General features: G+C 36.0%; 1 protein-coding gene across 3 annotated transcripts in view; it reads left to right on the top strand.

The window, feature by feature from the left end:
- DPY19L3 (dpy-19 like C-mannosyltransferase 3) overlaps positions 1 to 22,718 on the top strand; it is a 124,954-nt gene that overhangs the window by 28,079 nt on the left and 74,157 nt on the right. For all 3 annotated transcript variants that reach the window (XM_007474790.3, XM_007474788.3, XM_001367916.3), the window contains one exon: positions 21,568 to 21,658. In XM_007474790.3, coding sequence (XP_007474852.1) covers positions 21,631 to 21,658 — 28 coding nt within the window. In that variant the 5' untranslated portion in view covers positions 21,568 to 21,630. The remainder of the gene's footprint in view (positions 1 to 21,567; positions 21,659 to 22,718) is intronic.

Here is a 22,718-nt window from a genome sequence, read left to right as displayed (position 1 = left end):
TAGACATTGAATTTATTTTTGTACTACCTACACTGCCCTGATTGTCTATGTCCCTTTGGACACCTGTCTTCTTTCTTCCCGGTTTGTAAATGTTTTACTCACTGATGAACTTTTCTTTCTTTTCTTGTATTTTTGAATCATTTTTACAACTTATCCAAATATCATCAAAATTCTTTCCTCACGTTTATTTTCAAAATTAATGCTCTCTCTTATGATAGATAATGTCATTCAAACAAAAGTTTCCATTGGTTGTGCTGTCCTCAAATTCTTTCATCTATCACTCCTGCTGAGAGAAGGTAGTATGTGTTTGTCTATCATTAAAACTTTTGGATTTGTTGATAGGTCATTGCATTGATAGAGATAATAAGTTTTCAGATTTTTCTTTTTTCTTTTTTTAATTAATTAATTAATTTAAAAAAATTTTATATAGTCAATTTAGAACATTATTCCTTGGTTACAAGAATCATATTCTACCTCTCTCTCCTCTATCCCCACCCTTCCTGTAGCTCATACACAATTCCACTGGGTATTACATGTGTCCTTGATCAGAACCTATTTCCATGTTGTTGGTGTTTGCATCAGGATGTTCATTTAGAGTCTACATCCCCAACTATATCCTCTCAAACCCATGTAATCAAACAGTTGTTTTTCTTCTGTGTTTCTACTCCCACAGTTTTTTCTCTGAATGTGGATAGGATTTTTTCTCATAGTTCCCTCCAAGTTGTTCAGGAACACTGCATTGCCACTAATGGAGAAGTCCATTACATTCAATTGTACCACAGTGTATCAGTCTCTGTGTACAATGTTCTCCTGGTTCTGCTCCTTTCGCTCTGCATCACTTCCTGGAGGTTGTTCCAGTTCACATGGAATTCCTCCACTTTATTATTCCTTTGAGCACAATAGTATTCCATCACCAACATATACCACAATTTGTTCAGACTTTCCCCAATTGAAGGGCATCACCTCATTTTTCATTTTTTTTTTTGCCGCCACAAAGAGTGCAGCTATGAATATTCTTGTACATGTCTTTTTCCTTATGATCTCTTTGGGGGTACAAACCCATCAGTGCTATGGCTGGATCAAAGGGCAGACAGTCTTTTAGTGCCCTTTGGGCATAGTTCCAAATTGCCCTCCAGAATGGTTGGATCAATTCGCAACTCCACCAGCAATGAATTAATGTCCTGACTTTGCCACATCCCCTCCAGCATTCATTACTTTCCATTACTGTCAGTCAATCTGCTGGGTGTGAGGTGATACCTCAGAGCTGTTTTGATTTGCATCTCTCCGATTATAAGAGATTTAGAACACTTTTTCATGTGTTTATTAATAGTTTTGATTTCTTTGACTGATAATTACGTATTCATGTCCCTTGCCTGTTTATCAATTGGAGAATGGCTTGATTTTTTGTACAATTGATTTAGCTCTTTATAAATTTGAATAATTGGACCTTTGTCAGAGGTTTTTGTTATGAAGATTGTTTCCCAATTTGTTACTTCCCTTCTAATTTTGGTTACATTGGTTTTGTTTGTACAAAACCTTTTTAATTTGATGTAGTCAAAATTATTTATTTTACATTTTGTGACTCTTTCTAAAGTCTTGTTTGGTTTTAAAATCTTTCCTTTCCCAAAGATCTGACATGTATACTATTCTGTATTCACATAGTTTACTTATAGTTTCCTTCTTTATGTTCAAGTCATTCACTCATTCTGAGTTTATCTTGGTGTAGGATGTGAGGTATTGATCCAAACCTAATCTCTCCCACACTGTCTTCCAATTTTTCCCAGCAGTTTTCATCAAATAATGGATTTTTGTCCCCAAAGCTGGGATCTTTGGGCTTGTCATTCAGAGTTTTATTTATGTTACTGTAATACCAGTATAAATTGTGCTCCTTGTTCTAATCACTTTGTTCTGTATCAGTTCATATAAGTCTTCTCAGGTTTCTTATAATTCTTATAATTTTCCATCACATTTACATGTCACATTTTGTTTTAGTCATTTCCTAATCAATAGTTCTACTTTGTTTCTAATTTTTTACTCTAAAAGTGCTGCTATTAATATTTTGTCTTTTTCCCTGAAATGAGAATTGTATTAAAAATGTAAAACAACATAATAGAATTTTTACCCATTTCTATATTTCTCAGAATTGTGTCAGTATTATAAGATGTGATAATTCTGTTATTTTTTTTACATTGTTTATTGCTAGGTAATTTATTTTCCCCCAAATTCCTTGAATAAATTCTTGCCTGAAATATTTCTTTGTTCATTTTACTCATTTTGGATAAGCTATAATTGTCCAGATGGTAAAGAACATGTGTAAAAAAAGACAGCTAGCTAGTAGATTGCTCAATGCATTTGAAATGTTTAAAAATGTTCATTTCTAGGCATTGATAATCGAAAATTTGTAATTGAAGCAGAGTAACATGAAAGATGAAAATGTTGATTTTAAACTATGAAGGAAAAGCTGTCATTTGTATCTGGGTTATCACATCAATAGGGTATTTCTTTTTTTAATTAAGCTTATTTATTTAAATAATTACTTTAGAATATTTTTATATGGTTATATGATTCATTTTCTTTCCCTACACTCCTTCTAGCCCCCTCCTGAAGCCAATGAGCAATTCCACTGGATTTTACATATGTTATTGATCAAGATCTATTTCCATATTATTGATATTTGCACTAGGGTAATCGTTTAGAGTCTGCATACCCAATCTTACTCCCATCAAACCATGTGATCAAGCAGAACCATGTGATCAAGCAGTTGTTTTTCTTCTATGTTTCTACTCCCACAGTTCTTTCTCTGAATGTGGATAGTGTTCCTTCTCCTAGGTCCATAAGAATTGTCCTGGATCATTGCATTGCTGCTAGTAGAGAAGTCTGTTACATTCTATTGTATTACAGTGTATCAGTCTCTGTGTACAATGTTCTCCTGGTTCTGCTCCTTTCACTCTGCATCAATTCCTGGAGGTCATTACAGTTTGCATGGAATTCCTCCAGTTCATTATTCCTTTGGGCAAAATAGTATTCCATCACCAACAGATGGCACAATTTGTTTAGCCATCCCCTCATTTTCCAATTTTATGCTACCACAAAGAGCTCAACTATGAATATTTGTGTACAAGTCTTTTCTCCTATTATCTCTGTGGAGTATAAACCCAGCAGTGCCATGGCTGGATCAAAGGGCAGGCAGTCTTTTCGAACCCTTTGGGCATAGTTCCAAATTGTCCTCCAGAAGATTGGATCAATTCACAACCCCACCAGAAATGTATTAATGTCCCAATTTTGCCACATCCCCTCCAACATTCATTACTTTCCTTTGCTGTCATGTTAGCCAATTTGCTGGGTGTGAGGTGGTACCTGAGAGTTGTTTTTATTTGCATTTCTCTGATTATAAGAGATTTACAACACTTTTTCATGTGCTTATTGATTGATTTTGATTTCCTTATCTGAAAATTTTCTTTTCATGTCCCTTGCCCATTTATCAATTGGGGAATGACTTGATTTTTTGGTTCAATTTTTTGTACAATTGGTTTAGCTCTTTATAAATTTGAGTAATTAGACCTTTGTCAGAGGTTTTTGTCATAAAGATTTTCCCCCAATTTGTTGCTTCCCTTCTAATTTTGCTTGCATTGGTTTTCTTTGTACAGAACCTTTTAAATATAATGTACTCAAAATTATTCATTTTATATTTTGTAATATTCTTCATCTCTTATGTGTAATATGCTCTATCTCTATATCCTTTCCCATAGATCTGACAAGTATACTATTCTATGTTCACCTAATTTATTTATAGTTTCCTTCTTTATATTTAAGTCATTTACCCATTTTGAATTTATCTTGGTGTAAGGTATGAGATGTTGATCTAAAACGAATCTCTCCCATACTGTTTTCCAATTTTCCAAGCATTTTTGGTCAAATAGTGGGCGTTTGTCCCAAAAGCTGGGATCTTTGGGTTTATTATACACTATCTTGCTTAGGTCATTTACCCCAAGTCTATTCCACTGACCCTCGTTTCTGTCTCTTAACTAGCACTATATTGTTTTGATGACCACTGCCTTATAGTACAGTTTAAGATCTGGTATTGCTAAAAAATCCTTCACATTTTTTCATTATTTCCCTTGATATTCTTGATCTTTTTTTCTTCCAAATGAACTTTGTTATATTTTTTTTCTAATTCAGTCAAAAAGTTTCTTGGTAGTTTGATAGGTATGTCACTAAATAAGTAAATTAATTTGGGTAAGATTGTCATTTTATTGTGTTACCTCATCCTACCCATGAGCAATTAATGTTTTTCCAATTATTTATATCTAGTTTTAATTGTATGGAAAGTGTTTTGTAGTTGTGTTCATATAATTCCTATGTTTGTCTTGGCAAATAGATTCTTAAATATTTTTATTATCTAGGTGGATTTTAAATTTTAAATGGAATTTCTCTTTCTAACTCTTGCTTCTGAGATGTGTTGGGAATGTATTAAAATGCTGATGATTTATATAGGTATATTTTGTATCCTGCAACTTTGCTAAAGTTGTTGTCATTTCCACTAGCTTTTTAGTTGATTATCAAGGATTATTTAAGTAGACCATTATATCATCTGCAAAGGGTGATAACTTGGTTTCTTCATTGCCTAGTTTAATACCTTCAATTTCCTTTTCTTCTCTGATTGATATTGCTAGTGTTTCTAGTACATTGTTAAATAGTAGAGGTGATAATGGGCATCCTTGTTTCACTCCTAATCTTATTTGAAGGGCTTCTAATATATCCCCATTGCAGATGATGCTTGCTAATGGTTTTAAATATATACTGCTTTCTGTTTAGTATTTTTAGGAAAATTTTAGGAAAGTCCTAAAATTGATTATTTCCACTAGCTTTTTAGTTGATTCCCTAGGATTCTTTAAGTAGACCATCATATCATCTGCAAAGAGTGATAGCTTGGTCTCCTGATTGCCAATTTTAATACCTTCAATTTCTTTTTCTTCTCTAATTGCTACTGCTAGTGTTTCTAGTACAATGTTAAATAATAGAGGAGATAATGGGCATCCTTGTTTCACTCCTGATCTTATTGGGAATGCATCTAGTTTATCCCCTTTGCAGATGATGTTGGCTGATGGTTTTAGATAAATACTGTCTATTATTTTTAGGAAAGATTCTTCTATTCCTATGCTTTCTAATATTTTCAATAGGAATAAGTGTTGTATTTTGTCAAAGGCTTTTTCTGCATCTATTGAGATAATCATGTGATTTCTGTTGGTTTGCTTGTTAATATGGTCAATTATATGGATGGTTTTCCTAATATTGAACAATTCTTGCATTCCTGGTATAAATCCCACCTGATCATAGTGAATAACCCTTGTGAATAGTTGCTGTAGTCTTTTTGCTAGTATTCTATTTAAGATTTTTGTATCTATATTCCTTAAGGAGATTGGTCTATAGTTTTCTTTCTCTGTTTTTGACCTGCCTGGCTTTGGAACCAGTACCATATTTGTGTTATAAAAATTTGGTAGAACTCCTTCTTTGCTTATTTTGTCATATAGTTTGTATTATATTGGGATTAGTTGTTCTTTGAAAGTTTGATAGAATTCACTTTTGAATCCATCTAGCACTGGGACTTTTTCATAGGGAGTTCTTTGAAGACTTGTTCAGTTTCTGTTTCTGATATGGGATTATTTAAGTATTCTATTTCCTCTTCTATTAATCTAGGCAATTTACATTTTTGTAAATATTCATCCATATCACCTAGATTGCCATATTTGTTGCCATATGATTGGGCAAAATAGTTTGTAATAATTACCTTAATTTCCTCTTCATTAGAGGTGAAGTTGCCCTTTTTCCTTCTTTGTTACTGTTAATTTGGTTTTCTTCTTTCCTTTTTATTTTTATTAGATTAAGCAGTAATTTATCTCTTTTATTTGCTTTTTCAAAGCACCAGCTTGTAGTCTTATTTATTAATTTAATAGTTCTTTTACTTTCAGTTTTGTTAATTTCTCCTTTAATTTTTAGGATTTCCAACTTAGATTTTTATCTGGGGATTTTTAATTTGTTTTCTTTCCAGTTTTTTAAAATTTGCATGTCCAATTCATTGACCTCTTTCCTCTATGATTTATTAATATATGCACTGAAGAATATAAATTTCTCCCTGAGTACTGCTTTGGCTGCATCCCATCGATTTTGATATAATGTCTCCTCATTGTCATTCTCTTCAATGAAATTATTAATTGTGTCTATGATTTGTTCTTCAACCAATTTTGGAGAATCATATTATTTAATTTCCAATTAATTTTTGATTTGCCTCTCCATGTACCCTTACTATTATTTTTATTGCATTATGATGTGAAAAGGTTGCATTTATTATTTCTGCTTTTTTGCATTTGTTTGCCATGTTTTTATGCCCTAGTACATTGTGGTCAATTTTTGTGACTGTACCACATGCTGCTGAAAAGAAGATGTATTCCTCTTTGTCCCTTTTTTTTCCTACTATTTTTTTCTACAATTTCATTCACATTCTTACCTCTTTCTTATTTATTTTTTCATTCGATTTACCTAGATCTGATTGAGGAAGGTTCAGGTCTCCCACTAGTATAGTTTTACTATCTATTTCCTCCTTCAACTCCACTGGTTTCTCCTTTTAAAATGTGGACGCAATTCCATTTGGTGCATACATGTTGAATACTGATATTTCTTCATTGTCTATACTCTCTTTTATCAGGATGTAATTTCCTCACCCATCTCTTTTAATCAGATCTATTTTTACTTTGGCTTTGTCCAATATCATGATTACAACTCCTGCCTTCTTTTTCTCAGTTGATGCCCAGTAGATTTTGTCCTATCCTCTTACCTTTACCCTGTGTGTGTCTACCTGCCTCATGTGTGTTTCTTGTAGACAACATATGATGGGATTTTTATTTCTAATCCACTCTGCTATTTGCTTCTGTTTTATTGGTGAGTTCATCCCATTCACATTCAGAGTTATGATTACCACTTGTGAATTCCCAATTATTTTGATTTCTACTTCTAGTCCTGCTCTTTCTTCTTTCATTATTCCCTTCTACACCAGTGTTTTGCATTTAATCAGTCACCCTTAATCCCCAAGCTAATTTCACTTCCCTCTCCCTTTTTCTTCCCCTCTTATTTTTCTTTAGGGTGTATTAAATTCCCTCACCTCTCTCTTTACCTCCATTTTGGTATTCCCCACTCCCCCCCAATTTGTTTTTCCCTCCAAATTTCCCTGTAGAGTAAGATAGAATCCTATACCCCAACGGATCTAGATGCTCCTCCCTCTCAGAACTGATTCTTCTGAGAGTAATATTTAAGTATTATCTATTAGCACTCTCTTCTTCTCCTTATAATAGTATTCTTCCTTCAGTCATTTCAGTTGTATCTGATTCTTCTTAATTCTATTTTGAATTTTCCTGGTAAAGATAACACAGTGGTTTGCCATTTCCTTCCCCAATACAGTTTATAGAGGAGTAAACTGAGGCAAACAGGTTTTTTCTTAATAAAAAAGTTTTCTTTATTTTCACCAATTGTGAATCTCTCACTATATGAAATACACACACATATACACTTATTAAAACATAAAATCCTTGCTCCCACATATACTTCCCTAGAAACTGCTCAACTCCAAAAAAATAACAACAAAAAGAAATCAAACACAAAACCTTCGTAGAAGTCCTTGAATTATAATTTATAGGCTTATATGCTTTTATTTCCTATGCAAAAAAAAGGGGGAAACAGAAGAAAAATGCTGATGAAAACCTGATAGAACTTTTCAGTTAAGGAAATATATCATCTGACTACTATAACATAAATCAGTCTTCTACAAATATTTTAAGTGTGAGACATTCAGTTGAACTGATATTCTTTACTAATGCATCCTTTGAATGACTAATAAAATAAAATCCTTCAGTGGAAAATGTGAAAAGTACTGCGATATTAAAATCTAAAGTGAAATTTGTCTAATTCTTAAAAATATATCATAGTACATAGCCTGAATCAGACTTTTAAAGAGATATAGCCCCTTTCAGAGCAACCTTTTTTCCTTATCACTTTTAAAAGATCATTTCTCCATTTATTTAAGATGTTTGCTCAAACTGAGTGGCATGACATTTCTTCTCCAGCTCATTTTACAGTTAAGAAACTGAGGCAAACAGGGTTAAGTGACTTACTTACTCAGGATCCCACTGCTGGGAAGTATCTGAGACCAGATTTGAACCTAAGCCCTCCCTCCTTGAAGCTTGGCTCTCAAACCACTGAGCCACCAGCTGTCCCTATAGCAACTTTTTTTAAAAGTTAGAATATTTTTCCATGGTTACATGATTCATGATTACCCCATTCTTTCCTTCCCATTCTCAATGCTGACAAGCAGTCCCCCTGGGTTATACATTTATCACTGTTCAAAACCTGTTTCCCTGTTATTCATATTTGCAGTAGAGTGATCCTTTAACATCAAAATCCTACTCATATCCTTATCGAACTATGTGTTTGATCATATATTTTTCTAATGCATTTCTGTTTCCACAGTTCTTACTCTGGATGTGGATAGCATTCTGTCTCCTAAGTTCCTCTGGATTGTCCTCGGTCATTGTGTTGCTGCTGGTAGAACTGTGCCATAATGTATCAGTCTGTGTGTACAATGTTCTCCTGGTTCTGCTCCTTTCCCTTTGCATCAATTTCTGGAGGTTGTTCCAGTTCACATGGAATTCCTCCAGTTCTTTATTCCTTTCAGCACAATAATATTCCATCACCAATATGTACTACATTATTTAGGTATTCCCCAAATGATGGGCAACCCCTCATTTTCCAATTTTTTTTGCTACCACAAAGAGTGCGGCTATGGATATTTTTATAGAAGTCTTTTTCCTTATAATCTCTTTGGTGTATAAACCCAGCAGTGGTATGGTTGGGTCAAAGTGCAGGCAGTTTTTTAGCACCCTTTGTGCATAATTCCAAATTGCACTCCAGAATGGTTGGATCAATTCACAACTCCACCAGCAATGCATTAGTGTTCCAATTTTGCCACATCCCTTCCTACATTTATCACTTTCCTTTGCTACCATATTGGCCTGTCTCCCTATAGCTACTTTTAACAAAAAATGAAATGTAGATATGGTGGGGGTGTGAGGAGTGGAATGCTATGTATCATATAGCTATTTATCTGTTTATTAGAAGAGTTGTATAGTTACTTCTTTCAATTCTAATTTATCACCTAGGAACCCAAATGATCATTTAGATAATAGATCTATTTACCTATCGAATTAAGAGTTATAGGTTGTGATTAAATTCAATATTTTTCAAGTTTTTCTGACATTTCTCATTTTTCCCATACTGCCTTGTTAACAGTTTTCTCAGATTGGGTATACGTAAAAAAACAGAGCATTTCATAACATTTTTGTAATATCAGTATCTAATACAATGCTTTTACTCAGTTTGGTCCTCAGTAAATATATGAAGATGATTTAGAGCAAGCTGGATAGACTCCTGTGGGTAGTAATATGGTATGTATTAGGCCTAGTTAAAAAAAAAAAATATATATATATATATATATATATATTGCTCTTCCATGCTGACATTTTCATCCCTAATTCAATCCTTGTTTATTCAGACTCATAGGTTATGCATTTTTTCTCCCATTGGGCATTCCTGAAAATAAAAGCAAGAAGATAGTTTATTAATAAATATGATCTGAATTGATAATGAAAACTATAGTAATAGGACTACTGGCTACTTCAGTACTTCCTATTGAAAAAGAGTTCCTCAAAAGTATTGTCACATTTGTTATAAAATCCTTAGCTTGTTATCTTATGTTCTATGCCAGTAATGGGAAATCTATGGCATAGGTACCAATGATGACACATAGAGCACTCTCTGTAGGCATGGGGCCACCCTCCCCACACCCTACCTTCCCCCCCCCCCCCAGAGTTTGTTATGTGACAGAGGCTGGCACTAAAGAAAAAGTGCCAGGCTGAAGAGTGTGTGAAACTGATCACCTCGACCAGGGAGGGACCCCAAGGGATTGGAATTTTGAGGAGGAGAAGACTCTGGCTGGGAGAGGAGTTGGTCTCTCAGTCTTGAGAAGCTGAAGAGATAAGGTGGAAAAATACTTTCTCCTAAGGGTTACCCACCTTTCCTGCTGGTGACTGGAAATCTTTCCCCCCAACATTTCCCAATTGAAAAGACTATTGAAGAGGAAACCTGAGAAAAACATTTTAAGTCTCTGTCAGACTTTACTTCAGCTCTTGTTGCCCTGAGTCTGAACTGTGGCTAAGGGGCCAAACCCAGGATAAGTCAATCTGACTTTCTTTCAGGGGGCTCAGGCTGCTAAGACCTGAGTACCCCCCACCAAACTTGAGGAGGGAAGGAAAAGGGTTTTCCCACTCTATTTTCTCATTCTTTCCCTGCTATTCTTTTTTTTAAATAATATTTTATTTGATCATTTCCAAGCATTATTCATTAAAGACAAAGATCATTTTCTTTTCCTCCCCCCCACCCCCATAGCCGACGTGATTCCACTGGGTGTCACATGTGTTCTTGATTCAAACCCATTTCCATGTTGTTAATATTTGCATTAGAGTTTCCTTTAGAGTCTCTCCTCTGTCATGTTCCCTCAACCACTGTAGTCAGGCAGTTGCTTTTCCTCGGTGTTTCTATTCCCATAGTTTATCCTTTGCTTATGAATAGTGTTTTTTCTCCTAGATCCCTGCAGATTGTTCAGGGACATTACATCACTACCAATGGAGAAGTCCATTACATTCGATTATACCACAGTGTATTAGTCTCTGTGTACAGTGTTCCCCTGGTTCTACTCCTCTCGCTCTGCATCACTTCCTGGAGGTTGTTCCAGTCTCCATGGAATTCCTCCACTTTATTATTCCTTTTAGCACAATAGTATTCCATCACCAACATATACCACAATTTGCTCAGCCATTCCCCAATTGATGGGCATCCCCTCGTTTTCCAGTTATGGGCCACCACAAAGAGCGCAGCTATGAATATTTTCGTACAAGTCTTTTTGTCCATTATCTCTTTGGGGTACAGACCCAGCAGTGCTACGGCTGGATCAAAGGGTAGACATTCTTTTGTCGCCCTTTGGGCATAGTTCCAAATTGCCCTCCAGAATGGTTGGATCAGTTCACAACTCCACCAGCAATGAATTAATGTCCCTACTTTTCCACATCCCCTCCAGCATTCTTACTTTCCTTTGCTATCATGCTAGCCAATCTGCTTGGTGTGAGGTGATACCTCAGAGTTGTTTTGATTTGCATCTCTCTGATTATAAGAGATTTAGAACACTTCTTCATGTACTCATTAATACTTTTGATTTCTTTATCTGAGAACTGCCTATCCATGTCCCTTGCCCATTTATCAATTGGAGAATGGCTTGATTTTTTGTACAATTGATTTAGCTCTTTATAAATTTGAGTAATTAAACCTTTGTCAGAGGTTTCTATGAAGATTTTTTCCCAATTTATTGTTTCCCTTCTGATTTTAGTTACATTAGTTTTGTTTGTACAAAAGCTTTTTAATTTGATGTAGTCAAAATTATTTATTTTACAGTTTGTGATTCTTTCTATGTCTTGCTTGGTTTTAAAGTCTTTCCCCTCCCAAAGGTCTGACATGTATACTATTCTGTGTTTACCCAATTTACTTATGGTTTCCTTCTTTATGTTTAAGTCATTCACCCATTCTGAGTTTATCTTAGTGTAGGGTGTGAGGTGTTGATCTATTCCTAATCTCTCCCATACTGTCTTCCAATTTTCCCAGCAGATTTTATCGAATAGTAGATTTTTGTCCCAAAAGCTGGGATCTTTGGGTTTATCGTATACTGTCTTGCTGAGGTCGCTTTCCCCCAGTCTATTCCACTGATCTTCCTTTCTGTTTCTTAGCCAGTACCAAATTGTTTTGATGACTGCTGCTTTGTAATATAGTTTAAGATCTGGGACTGCAAGGCCCCCATCATATGTGTTTTTTTTTTCATTATTTCCCTGGATATCCTTGATCTTTTGTTATTCCAAATGAATTTTGTTATGGTTTTTTCTAAATTAGTAAAGAAATATTTTGGGAGTTCAATGGGTATGGCACTAAATAGATAAATAAGTCATTTTTATTATTTTGGCTTGTCCTATCCATGAGCAGTTAATGTTTTTCCAATTGTTCAAGTCTAGTTTTAGTTGTGTGGAGAGTGTTTTGTAGTTGTGTTCATATAGTTCCTGTGTTTGTCTCAGGAGATAGATTCCTAGGTATTTTATTTTGTCTAAGGTGATTTTGAATGGGATTTCTCTTTCTAGTTTTTGCTGCTGAGCTGTGTTGGAGATATATAGAAAAGCTGATGACTTATGTGGGTTTATTTTGTATCCTGCAACTTTGCTAAAGTTGTTGATTATTTCAATTAGCTTTTTGGTTGAATCTCTAGGATTCTTTAATTAGACCATCATGTCATCTGCAAAGAGTGAAAACTTGGTCTCCTCCTTGCCTATTTTGATGCCTTCAATTTCTTTTTCTTCTCTAATTGCTACTGCTAGTGTTTCTAGTACAATTTGTCAAATCGTAGAGGTGATAATGGGCATCCTTGTTTCACTCCTGATCTTATTGGGAATGCGTCGTTTATCCCCATTGCAGATGATATTGACTGATGGTTTTAGATATATACTGTTTATTATTTTTAGGAACGACCCTTCTATTCCTATGCTTTCTAGTGTTTTTAGTAGGAATGGGTGTTGTATTTTATCAAAGGCTTTTTCTGCGTCTATTGAGATAATCATGTGATTCTTGTTGGTTTGTTTGTTGATGTGGTCAATTATGTGGATGGTTTTCCTAATATTGAACCAGCCCTGCATCCCTGGTATAAATCCTACTTGATCATGGTGAATGATCCTTCTGATCACTTGCTGGAGTCTTTTTGCTAGTATCCTATTTAAGATTTTTGCATCTATATTCATTAGGGAGATTGGTCTATAGTTTTCTTTCTCTGTTTTTGACCTGCCTGGTTTTGGAATCAGTACCATGTTTGTGTCGTAAAAGGAGTTTGGTAGAACTCGCTCTTTGCTTATTATGTCAAATAATTTGTATAGTATTGGGATTAACTGTTCTCTGAATGTTTGATAGAATTCACTGGTGAATCCATCAGGCCCTGGGGATTTTTTCTTAGGAAGTTCTTTGATGGCTTGTTGGATTTCAATTTCTGATATGGGATTATTTAAGAATTCTATTTCCTCTTCTGTTAGTCTAGGCAGTTTGTATTTTTGTATATATACATCCATATCACCTAAATTGGTGTATTTATTTCCATATAATTGGGCAAAGTAATTTCTAATGATTGCCTTAATTTCCTCTTCATCAGAGGTGCTGTCCCTCTTTTCATCTTTGATGCTGTTAATTTGCTTTTCTTCTTTCCTTTTTTTAATTTGATTGACCAGTACTTTGTCTATTTTGTTTGTTTTTTCAAAGTACCAGCTTCTTGTCTTATTTATTAAATCGATAGTTCTCTCACTTTCAATTTTATTAATTTCTCTCTTAATTTTTAGGATTTCTAGATTGGTTTTCTGCTGAGGGTTTTTAATTTGATCGCTTTCGAGTTTTTTTATTTGCATTTCCAATTGATTGATCTCTGCTCTCACTAGTTTGTTGATATATGTACTCAGGGATATGAATTTACCTCTGATTACTGCTTTGGCTGCATCCCAAAAGGTTTGAAAGGATGTCTCGCCATTGTCATTTACCTCGATAAAATTATTAATTGTTTCTATGATTTCTTCTCTAACTAAACGATGTTGGAGTATCATATTGTTTAATTTCCAATTAGTTTTTGATTTGGTTTTCCATGTACCTTTACTGATCATTATTTTTATTGCCTTGTGATCTGAGAAGGCTGCATTCATTATTTCTGCTTTTCTGCATTTGTGTGCTATGTTTCTGTGACCTAATGTATGGTCAATTTTTGTGAATGTGCCATGTGGTGCTGAGAAGAAGGTGTATTCCTTTTTATCCCTATTTATTTTTCTCCATATGTCTATTAATTCTAATTTTTCTAAGATTTCATTCACTTCTTTCACCTCTTTCTTATTTATTTTTTGGTTTGATTTATCTAAATTTGATAATGGTTGGTTTAAGTCTCCTACTAATATGGTTTTACTGTCTATTTCTTCCTTCAATTCTCCTAGTTTCTCCATTAGAAATTTGGGTGCTATATTATTTGGTGCATACATGTTGATTAGTGATATTTCCTCATTATCTAAAGTCCCTTTTAACAAAATATAATTACCTTCCCTATCCCTTTTGATCAGGTCTATTTTTTCTTTTGCTTTATCAGATATCATGATTACCACTCCTGCCTTCTTTCTGTCAGTTGAGGCCCAGAAGGTCTTACTCCATCCTTTAATTCTGACCTTGTGGGTGTCAACCCGCCTCATGTGTGTTTCTTGAAGACAACATATGGTAGGGTTTTGGATTCTAATCCATTCTGCTATTCGTCTATGTTTTATGGGTGAGATCATCCCATTCACATTCAAAGTTATGACTGTCGTTTGTGGACTCCCTGGCATTTTGATATCCTTCCCTGGTTCTAACCTTTTCTTCTTCGGCTCTACCTTTTAGTCCAGTGATTTACTTTAAATTGGACTCCTTTTCCCCTCCCTTGATATGTTTCCCTTTTTAGTCCCTCATTTTTGTTCCCTCCACTTCCCCCCCCCCCCCCGTCTCTTCCCCTCCCCTCCTTGGTTTTCCCTTCTCCCTACTCTTGTTGGGTAAGATAGCATTCAAGATTCCAATGGATCTGGATGTTTTTCCCTCTCAGAGTTGATATCCTTGAGAGTAAGGTTTAAGTAAAAATTCTCTTCCTCTTCTTCTTATAGGAGTTTTCTTCCCCTCCCCTTCCCATGTGAATCTTTGTTGAGAACGATTATTCTATTTGGTCTTTCTTTTCCCCCTCTTTACACATTACATTTTCCCCACATGTTAGTATACATAGATTGATATAAATGTAGTCCTTATAGAAGAGAGTTTGTGTAAAAGAAGAAGATAACATTTTTCTCCTTTTCCCTTTCCTTCATATTTACCTTTTCAGGTATTCCATGCTCTTTGATTTTCGATATTGAACTTTCCATAGAGCTCTGGTCTTTTCATTGCAAAAAGTTGGAAATCTTCTATTTTGTTCAATGCCCATACTTTCCCTTGGAAGTATATAGTCAGTTTTGCTGGATAGCTCATTCTTGGTTGAAGACCCAGCTCTCTTGCCTTTCTGAAAATCATGTTCCATGCCTTACGATCATTTAGAGTAGAACTTGCAAGGTCTTGTGTGACCCTGATTGGCTTTCCTTTATATCTAAATTGTCTTTTTCTGGCTTCTTGTAGGATTTTTTCTTTTGTTTGAGAGTTTTGGAATTTGGCAATTACATTCCTGGGAGTTATCTTTTGGGGGTTTAGTGTAGAGGGTGTTCTGTGAGCTCTGTCAGTGGCTGTATTGCCCCCTTGTTCTAGAATCTCTGGGCAATTTTCTTTGATTATCTCTTGTATTATGATGTCAAGTTTGCTGTTTATTTCTGGCTTTTCTGGAAGTCCAATTATTCTTATATTATCTCTTCTCCCTCTATTTTCCAAATCTGTCACTTTGTCAGTGAGATATTTTATGTTCTCTTCTAATTTCTTGGTCTTTTGGCTTTGCTTTATTAGTCCTTGCTTTAAAGCCTGGTTTTCTTTTGCAGTTTGGTCAAACTGGTTTTGTAGATGTGTGAATTTCTTTTGCATTTTTTCCCACTTTTCCTCCCAGAAGGCTTCCATCTTTTTGATCATTTCAGATTCAAATTCTTCATGGGTTTGTGGAGAGTTTCCATTTCCTTTGGAAGGTTTCAGAGCATTTGCTTGTGTTTCCTCTTCTATCTCCTCTGTGTTTTGTATGTTTGCTCCATAAAATGTGTCCAAAGTCGCCCCCTTCTTCTTGTTTTTTTTTTTTTTTGAATTTTGGGACTTTTGTGCTTCTGTGGAGTTTGCCATCTCTATCTGAGTGGGGGGGGGGGACTAGCTTTTCTTATCTCTGTCTGGCGTTCAGAGGTTTTAGCCCTAGGCAGATTGTCCGTTCTATGCAGTTGTTGTTCTGTCTTCCCCGGAAGCCAGGAATTGCTGGTGTGTCCCTTTTACTGCCCTCCTCTCCTCGGCACCCTCCCGATGCTTCTCCGTTGCCTTACTTCCACGCTCTAAGCCTGGCTTGGCCCTTGTTCCTGTGCCTTAGCCGGCCAGTGCCAGCACTCTGCGGGGGGAGGGGCCGTGGCTTCCCGGAGCTCAGAAGGCTCCTAATGAGATTAGCTTTCCCTGGGTTGAATTTAGTATGCCTTGAGGCAGGGACTTTTTTCGTGAGACTCCGATGGAAGGATCCAGCCAGGGGGTTACAAGCTCCCCCTCTCTCTGTTTCCCTGCTGTCTGGGTTCCCCCTTGACTGGGTTAGGTTGTTTTCAGGATGTGGCCTTCAGAATAGCCAGCTCCCGAGGCCCTTTTGCCAGCCCTGAGGGTTGCTGTTGTTTCAGAAGACCCTGCTCTCTGAGGGGGAGGGGCCGCGGCTTCCCGGAGCTCCGAGGGCTCCTCCCAGGGGGTTACGATCTCCCACATCTCTCTCTGTTTCCCTGCTGTCTGGGTGCCCCCTCGACTGGGTCCTTGCTATTCTTTCTTAACCCCTGATTGAGTTGACTTTAAAATAGTTATCTTTTCCCCAAGCTGTGAATCAAGTGTGAGTGAACAGATCAAGGGGAGACTCTTTGGTCTTGAGTAGTAGAGGGGGGGACAAGAGAAATAAGAGTGAATCTGGGAGAACAGCCTTAGCTAAGGAGGGAAGTAAGAAGAGGGAAAATCTTTAAACCCCCTCTTCTCTCTCTGAGCCAACCCTAAACATCTGCTGTCTCCTCTGAACCCCACTTTGAGAAGAGGCGGGGTTCTACTCTCTTTCCCCCTCTCTATATTGAAAGACTGAACCCTTTGGTTACAACTAAACAACCCCTCGAATACAGTTACTAGAAAGGCATAGGGACTTGGGGTTGCTGCTCCCTCCGCCTCTTCATTGTGCCTAATGACATTTTTTCACATGCCCTACCCCTGTGCCCAGCAGCTTAATGGGAGTGCACAGTGGGTAAGGTGGGTGGTTCACAAGCAGCAGAGCTGGAGGGTAGCAGAGTGTTCAGGCCATTCCCCTGCCCCTCTCCATACTCACTAAGGACATTCCTCACTTCACCAACCCCTCTGGCCCGCAGCCCAATAGAAAGGCTTTTTCCTGCCCCTCTGTGGGATAATGGGGGAGGCAGGGCATGCCTGGCACTTGGTGGGGGGGGACAGGCATGGCACTCCATCTCTAAAAGGTTCACCATCATTGTTCTATGCCAAAGGTTTAGTCAACTTTAGAACTGAAATTATGCTATTCTAACAGATGGCCCTTAATTTAACCAGCCAAGAAACCATGTATGTGCATTAAATGTTTGCTAGTAATATTTCCTTCTTGAAGCTTTTCTCAACAGCTGTCTGAATGAAATTACTCCATGTGTGACTGAGGTTATTTGCTAATCTAATTTTAAACCCTTACCTTCCATCATAAAATCATTATTGTTTATTGATTCCAAGGAAGAAGCTAGAGCTTGGCAGTGGAAGTTAAGTGACTTGCCCAGGGTCACAAAGCTAGGAAGTATCCAAAGCCAATTTTGAAACCAAGACCTTCCATCTCTAGGCTTTGCTCTCAATTCACTGAGCCATTTAGCTGCTCCTTTGCTAATCTAATTCTAAAGTGGTTTTTAAGAAATGGAAGAAAAAGAAGAGAAGAGAGGAGCAGAGAGAATTGGATAAAAGATCATTTTGCTAGGGTTGGGAAGGACCTCAGAGTCCATGAAGTGTAACCCTATCATTTTATATATGATGAAAGTGAGTCCCAGCCAGATAAGTTAAGTGACTTGCTAATGTTACATAGAATGTCAGCTATGGGATCTGAATATAGGCCCTCTGATTCCCATGCTAGTGTCCTTTGTAACTTCCTTATGCTTTCAGGGAACACATTCAGGGAAGTAGAAAACACAGATAAGATTTCAATAAATTTTAAGACTAAATTTCAACAAACAAAAGTAGCCCTAATAAAAAAGATATTTCTGCCAGTTGCCTATGCTAATGGCAATAGGGAGATTAGATCATTAATAGTAAAGACTCATTTAATCCTCTTATTTACTCCTTTTAGTTCTGTAATTGAATTGCAGCACAAACCACCTATTAAATTGTTTATTTTTTCTTTCTGTAATTTCTTCCTTCTACTTTTTGATTATCCTATTCCTTTTTGCTATTGTCTTCAGAAGAAGAACTTCCATTCTATCAAAAATATTACATTCCCTGTGGAAAAATTCCAAATTAAAATGTGTAGTAGCTGTTCATTTTTCATTCTTTCAATAGTAACCTCTATTGGTACAGGTTTTTGTTGGCATGGTGTATCAGGCAAAGTATAAATTAATGTAAAACTGGAAAAGTGTTTGAATGAATAAAGCAGATGTTATCTTAGCATGAAGCAGATGTAAAACTTGCAAGTGTCTGTCTAATAAAGTATAGCATTTGGTTCTATACAGCTGGTGCCAAGATTACAAATTAATCATGTTTGAATGCATTTTTGCTAATTAGGTCCCCCTCTGTTTTTATACTTTTTGGGAGTATTAAAAAGTGCTATGTCACAATAAGTCACATCTTTTCTTTCTTTTTTTCCTCTCATGAGAGACAGTATGGTATAAAGGAAAGCATTCTGGACATAGATTTAAGTCCTCATGCTATTTTATACTAGTTGTTTAATCATGAGTAAATTACCTAACCCTACAAATCTTATCATCATCAATAAATTAAGCATGATGATTTATAAGTCACTTACTTTACTGGTTTGTGGTGGAGAAAACATTTTTTTAAACCCTTCCATCTTAGAATCAATTCTGTGTATTGGTTCTAAGGCAGAAGAGTGGTAAGGGCTAAGCAATTGGGGGTTAAGTGACTTGCCCAGAGTCACACAGCTGGGAAGTGTCTAAGGCCATATTTGAACCCAGGACCTCCCATCTCTGGGCCTGACTCACAATCCGCTGAGCCACCCAGCTGCTCTTGGAGAAAACATTTTTTAAAACTTTGTAATGATTCTTTAGATGTATACATCACAATTATCTTGAAGTGGATTTTTCAAGTTGTTTATGGGTTGGGGTTTCTTTTTTTTTTTTTTTACAAAATACATTTGAAATTTAAGTTCAGACACATGGATGATATAATGACTAACGTAGGGTTTTGGAGGAAGGCAACAGGTCATCTTCAGCCAGGTCAGCTCTGCCCCTAATGTCACTGCATTGTTAAGATTTTTCTCCTTCCCCATCCTCCTTGTCAATTAGCAAAGCTGATGCTTGCTCCTCCAGTTTTCAGTTTGTTCATATGTAAAGATGATGGACTAGATGATCTCTAATGTCCCTGTTTAAAAATCCAAAATGAACCTATAAAATGACATGTCATCTTAGAAACCAGAAAATAAACACTATTTTTCTTCTTATTAGTTAGCCAATATTTGCTTATTTTACTAAATACCTTTTAATTAATAAGGGGGGAGCATTTAGATTTGAAACACAAGTAATGCTACTTTGGTTTGTATTGTGCTAAGAGTAATGAAACCGTTTCTTTGGAGAGTCACGATAAATAGATCAATATAACTGAAAAAAAAGAGCTGAATCTTTGATCACTGCTAGAAAAAAAACACCATTCTATCCAGAATGGTCACTCTCTGTGCTGGAAAAGCCATGTCTTTAATATTTTCTGAATTGCCCTTTTTATGTAAAAGAAAAAAAGAAACTGGTAATGATGTTAGTTTCATGAGAATAGTTGGAACATTTTTCATGCTTAGATTGCTTTACTAGAGAATATGAAAGATTTGTTGTTAGCTTTCAGTAGAGAAATCAACTTATGTGAACTTTTAAAGTATATTGTTGAAAGTAATTCTTGAAAAACTCAGTTCTTCAATTTGGGGGACTTGTGACTGCTTGTCTTTCTGAAAATGTAGCTAGGCTACTATTAGATATGGATAAAGTAAAGGATTTCCTTGATGCTTTTAGTCATATTGAGTTTGGGGAGGCTCAGTGCTCTTGAAAATTAGAAGAGTTGCATTACCTATAATCATCAAGGAAAAAATAAAGCTTAGTTGACTGCTTTTTTTTTTTAAACCCTTACCTTCCATCTTGGAGCCAATACTGTGTATTGGCTCCAAGGCAGAAGAGTGGTAAGGGCTAGGCAATGGGGGTCAAGTGACTTGCCCAGGGTCACACAACTGGGAAATGTCTGAGGTCAGATTTGAACCTAGGACCTCCCGTCTCTAGGCCTAACTCTCAACACACTGAGCTACCCAGCTGCCCTTGACTGCTTTTTTAAAATGAAAGTTTTATTATTTCCAGAAAAATTAATGGAAAGTGAAAAAATAGGCATAATTAAAAACTTAATCCATTAGGGATAAAAAAAGAAGTGGTCTTGGGAAGGAAGAAAACATTAAATAATATTGAATATTAAAAATATAAAACATTGAGACTCTTTAGTTGTAAAATATTAATGTTATGATTAATATATTCACATAATTATAGTTGGAAAGGACCTCAAAAACCATCTAACTTAACTCATACCTAAACCAATATTCCCCTTTGTGTGAACTCATGCCTAGAACTGTTATATATTGCTTTGATATTAAATTATACCCCTGAAAAATTTTATTTCTGAGGGAAGAAGTTCCATTTAAACAGTTGCATACTACTAGATGGAATTTTCTGACCTAACGTGATTCAGTATCCACATAAATTCTATTTTTTTAAAATTATATATATTCCAGGAATTTATAGAATCACAGATTTTAGAGCTGCAAAGGACCATTCATTTCATCTAAACCAATCCTCTTCTTTACCAGGGAAGAAATTGAGACCCAGAGAGGGAGATTCTGATTTTCCCAAGGTCACCCAGTTTAGATGAGCTGAGATTGAAATTCTGTTTTTTTTCCAAATCCAGTATTCTCTTGGGTATTCCTCTCCACTATGAACCATCACCAGTCCTGACATTTTTATATTGTTTTTTATCAGTTAAATTCAGTATTGTACAGTTTTATATAACCAAATGTAACTAATAAAATTATTTAAAATTTTCCATTCTTCTGGGATAGAATGTACTATTTAAATGTATTTTTAACATTCTTTTTATTCATTTCCTTCCATTAATATTTTTCAACTAAGGTGGCACTTGTCAAAGTAAAATTCATATGTAAAACGTTCTTACATGATAATACATGATATTTTTAGAGTGAAAAGAAAATTGTGTTGTTAGCATCAGGCCAATATACTTTAAGTTTTTCTTTAGGTTATATGATGATTCTAACATGGAAAAATGAAAATTTTAAAATTAAAATCTGATTTCTATGTAATTTTGTTGAACTTTTACTTAAATGCAAACTAATTGATCTCTTGAGATTCAATTTTCAGAGCTTTCCCTGCCCCCCTTCATGCTGCTATGACTGTAGTCACATAAATATAATAAAATCACAAAAAATAACAGGTCTAACCCTTTTTTTTTCAGGAAGTGGAACGAGAAATATCATTCAGAACAGAATGTGGATTATATTACTCTTATTACAAACAAATGCTGCAGGCTCCAACTATCATGAAAGGTAACTAAATTTAAAAAAACTTTTACTTTTTGGTTTATGGAGTTATTTTAAGCATAACTCACTTGAAAATATTTTAATCAAAATTGTACTTTAAAAAATGAATTATAGTTATTTGAGAAGTAAATGAAAGTAATTTTAAAGATTATCCCAGATTCATAGGGAGACAGAATGTTGTAGTTTTTGGAGAGCCAGCCTTGGGTCAGGAAAATAGAAGGGACTATCTTCAAGATATTGTCTCTAACATATATTAGCTGTGGGATGCTGGACAAGTCACTTACCTTTCAGTGTCCTCGGCAACTCTTCAAGAAAATAAGCTACAGAATAGTGTCCAGTCTGTATAATAAAAGGAATTTTCTCACCTGAAATTTCCCTACACTGATCAGACTGCATGTTTAAGAATGTTCCCGGACTTCCAAGTAAGTATGGTGGCAGTCTAGATGCAGGACACTTCCTCTCCCCAGCGCCCAACAAAATAGACTACCTCAAAAGAATAAAAACCATCTTCAGAAGAATGGAGGGACTCAACAGTAGGGCACAATATTAGAGGTATATGGGGTTTGAGCATTTCCACACTATAAGTGGAAGAAAAAGCTCCCACTCAAATGTGAGCCGATCTACCCTCCCCCACCCTACCTACAGAGTCAGAGTCAGAGCCAGTGTACACTAGAACCAGCAAGTGAGCAAGGGGCACCTCTAGGTCATTAAGAGCTGACTAGGACTGCCGGGAATCTACCTCTGAGAGCAGTTACACTGGAAACCTCTGCGCACTGGAGAGCACAGACTGTGGGTGCTCCAGGGAACCGTGGAGGCTGCGGAGATTAGAGAGCTTGCCTAAGGCAAAAGCCTTACTCCTTAACTCCATAAACAGAGAACCTGCCCATCTCACTCAGATTTCTGACTAAAAAGGGAAGGAAAAACCACCATAGAGATGGCTCATTGTGCCCAGGACCAACAAACACCCTCCAATAAAAACAGGAAGAAGACATTAACCCTTGAAAATTTTTACAGAGGGAAAACCCAGGCTACAGAGGTAAAAGAGGATGAAATTCAAACAAAATCA

The sequence above is a fragment of the Monodelphis domestica genome, chromosome 1 (genome assembly GCF_027887165.1).
Source record: "Monodelphis domestica isolate mMonDom1 chromosome 1, mMonDom1.pri, whole genome shotgun sequence".
In the NCBI taxonomy this organism is placed as follows: Eukaryota; Metazoa; Chordata; class Mammalia; order Didelphimorphia; family Didelphidae; genus Monodelphis; species Monodelphis domestica.
Note: the sequence above shows the minus strand (reverse complement) of the source record. Positions and strands in the feature narration are given on the sequence as shown.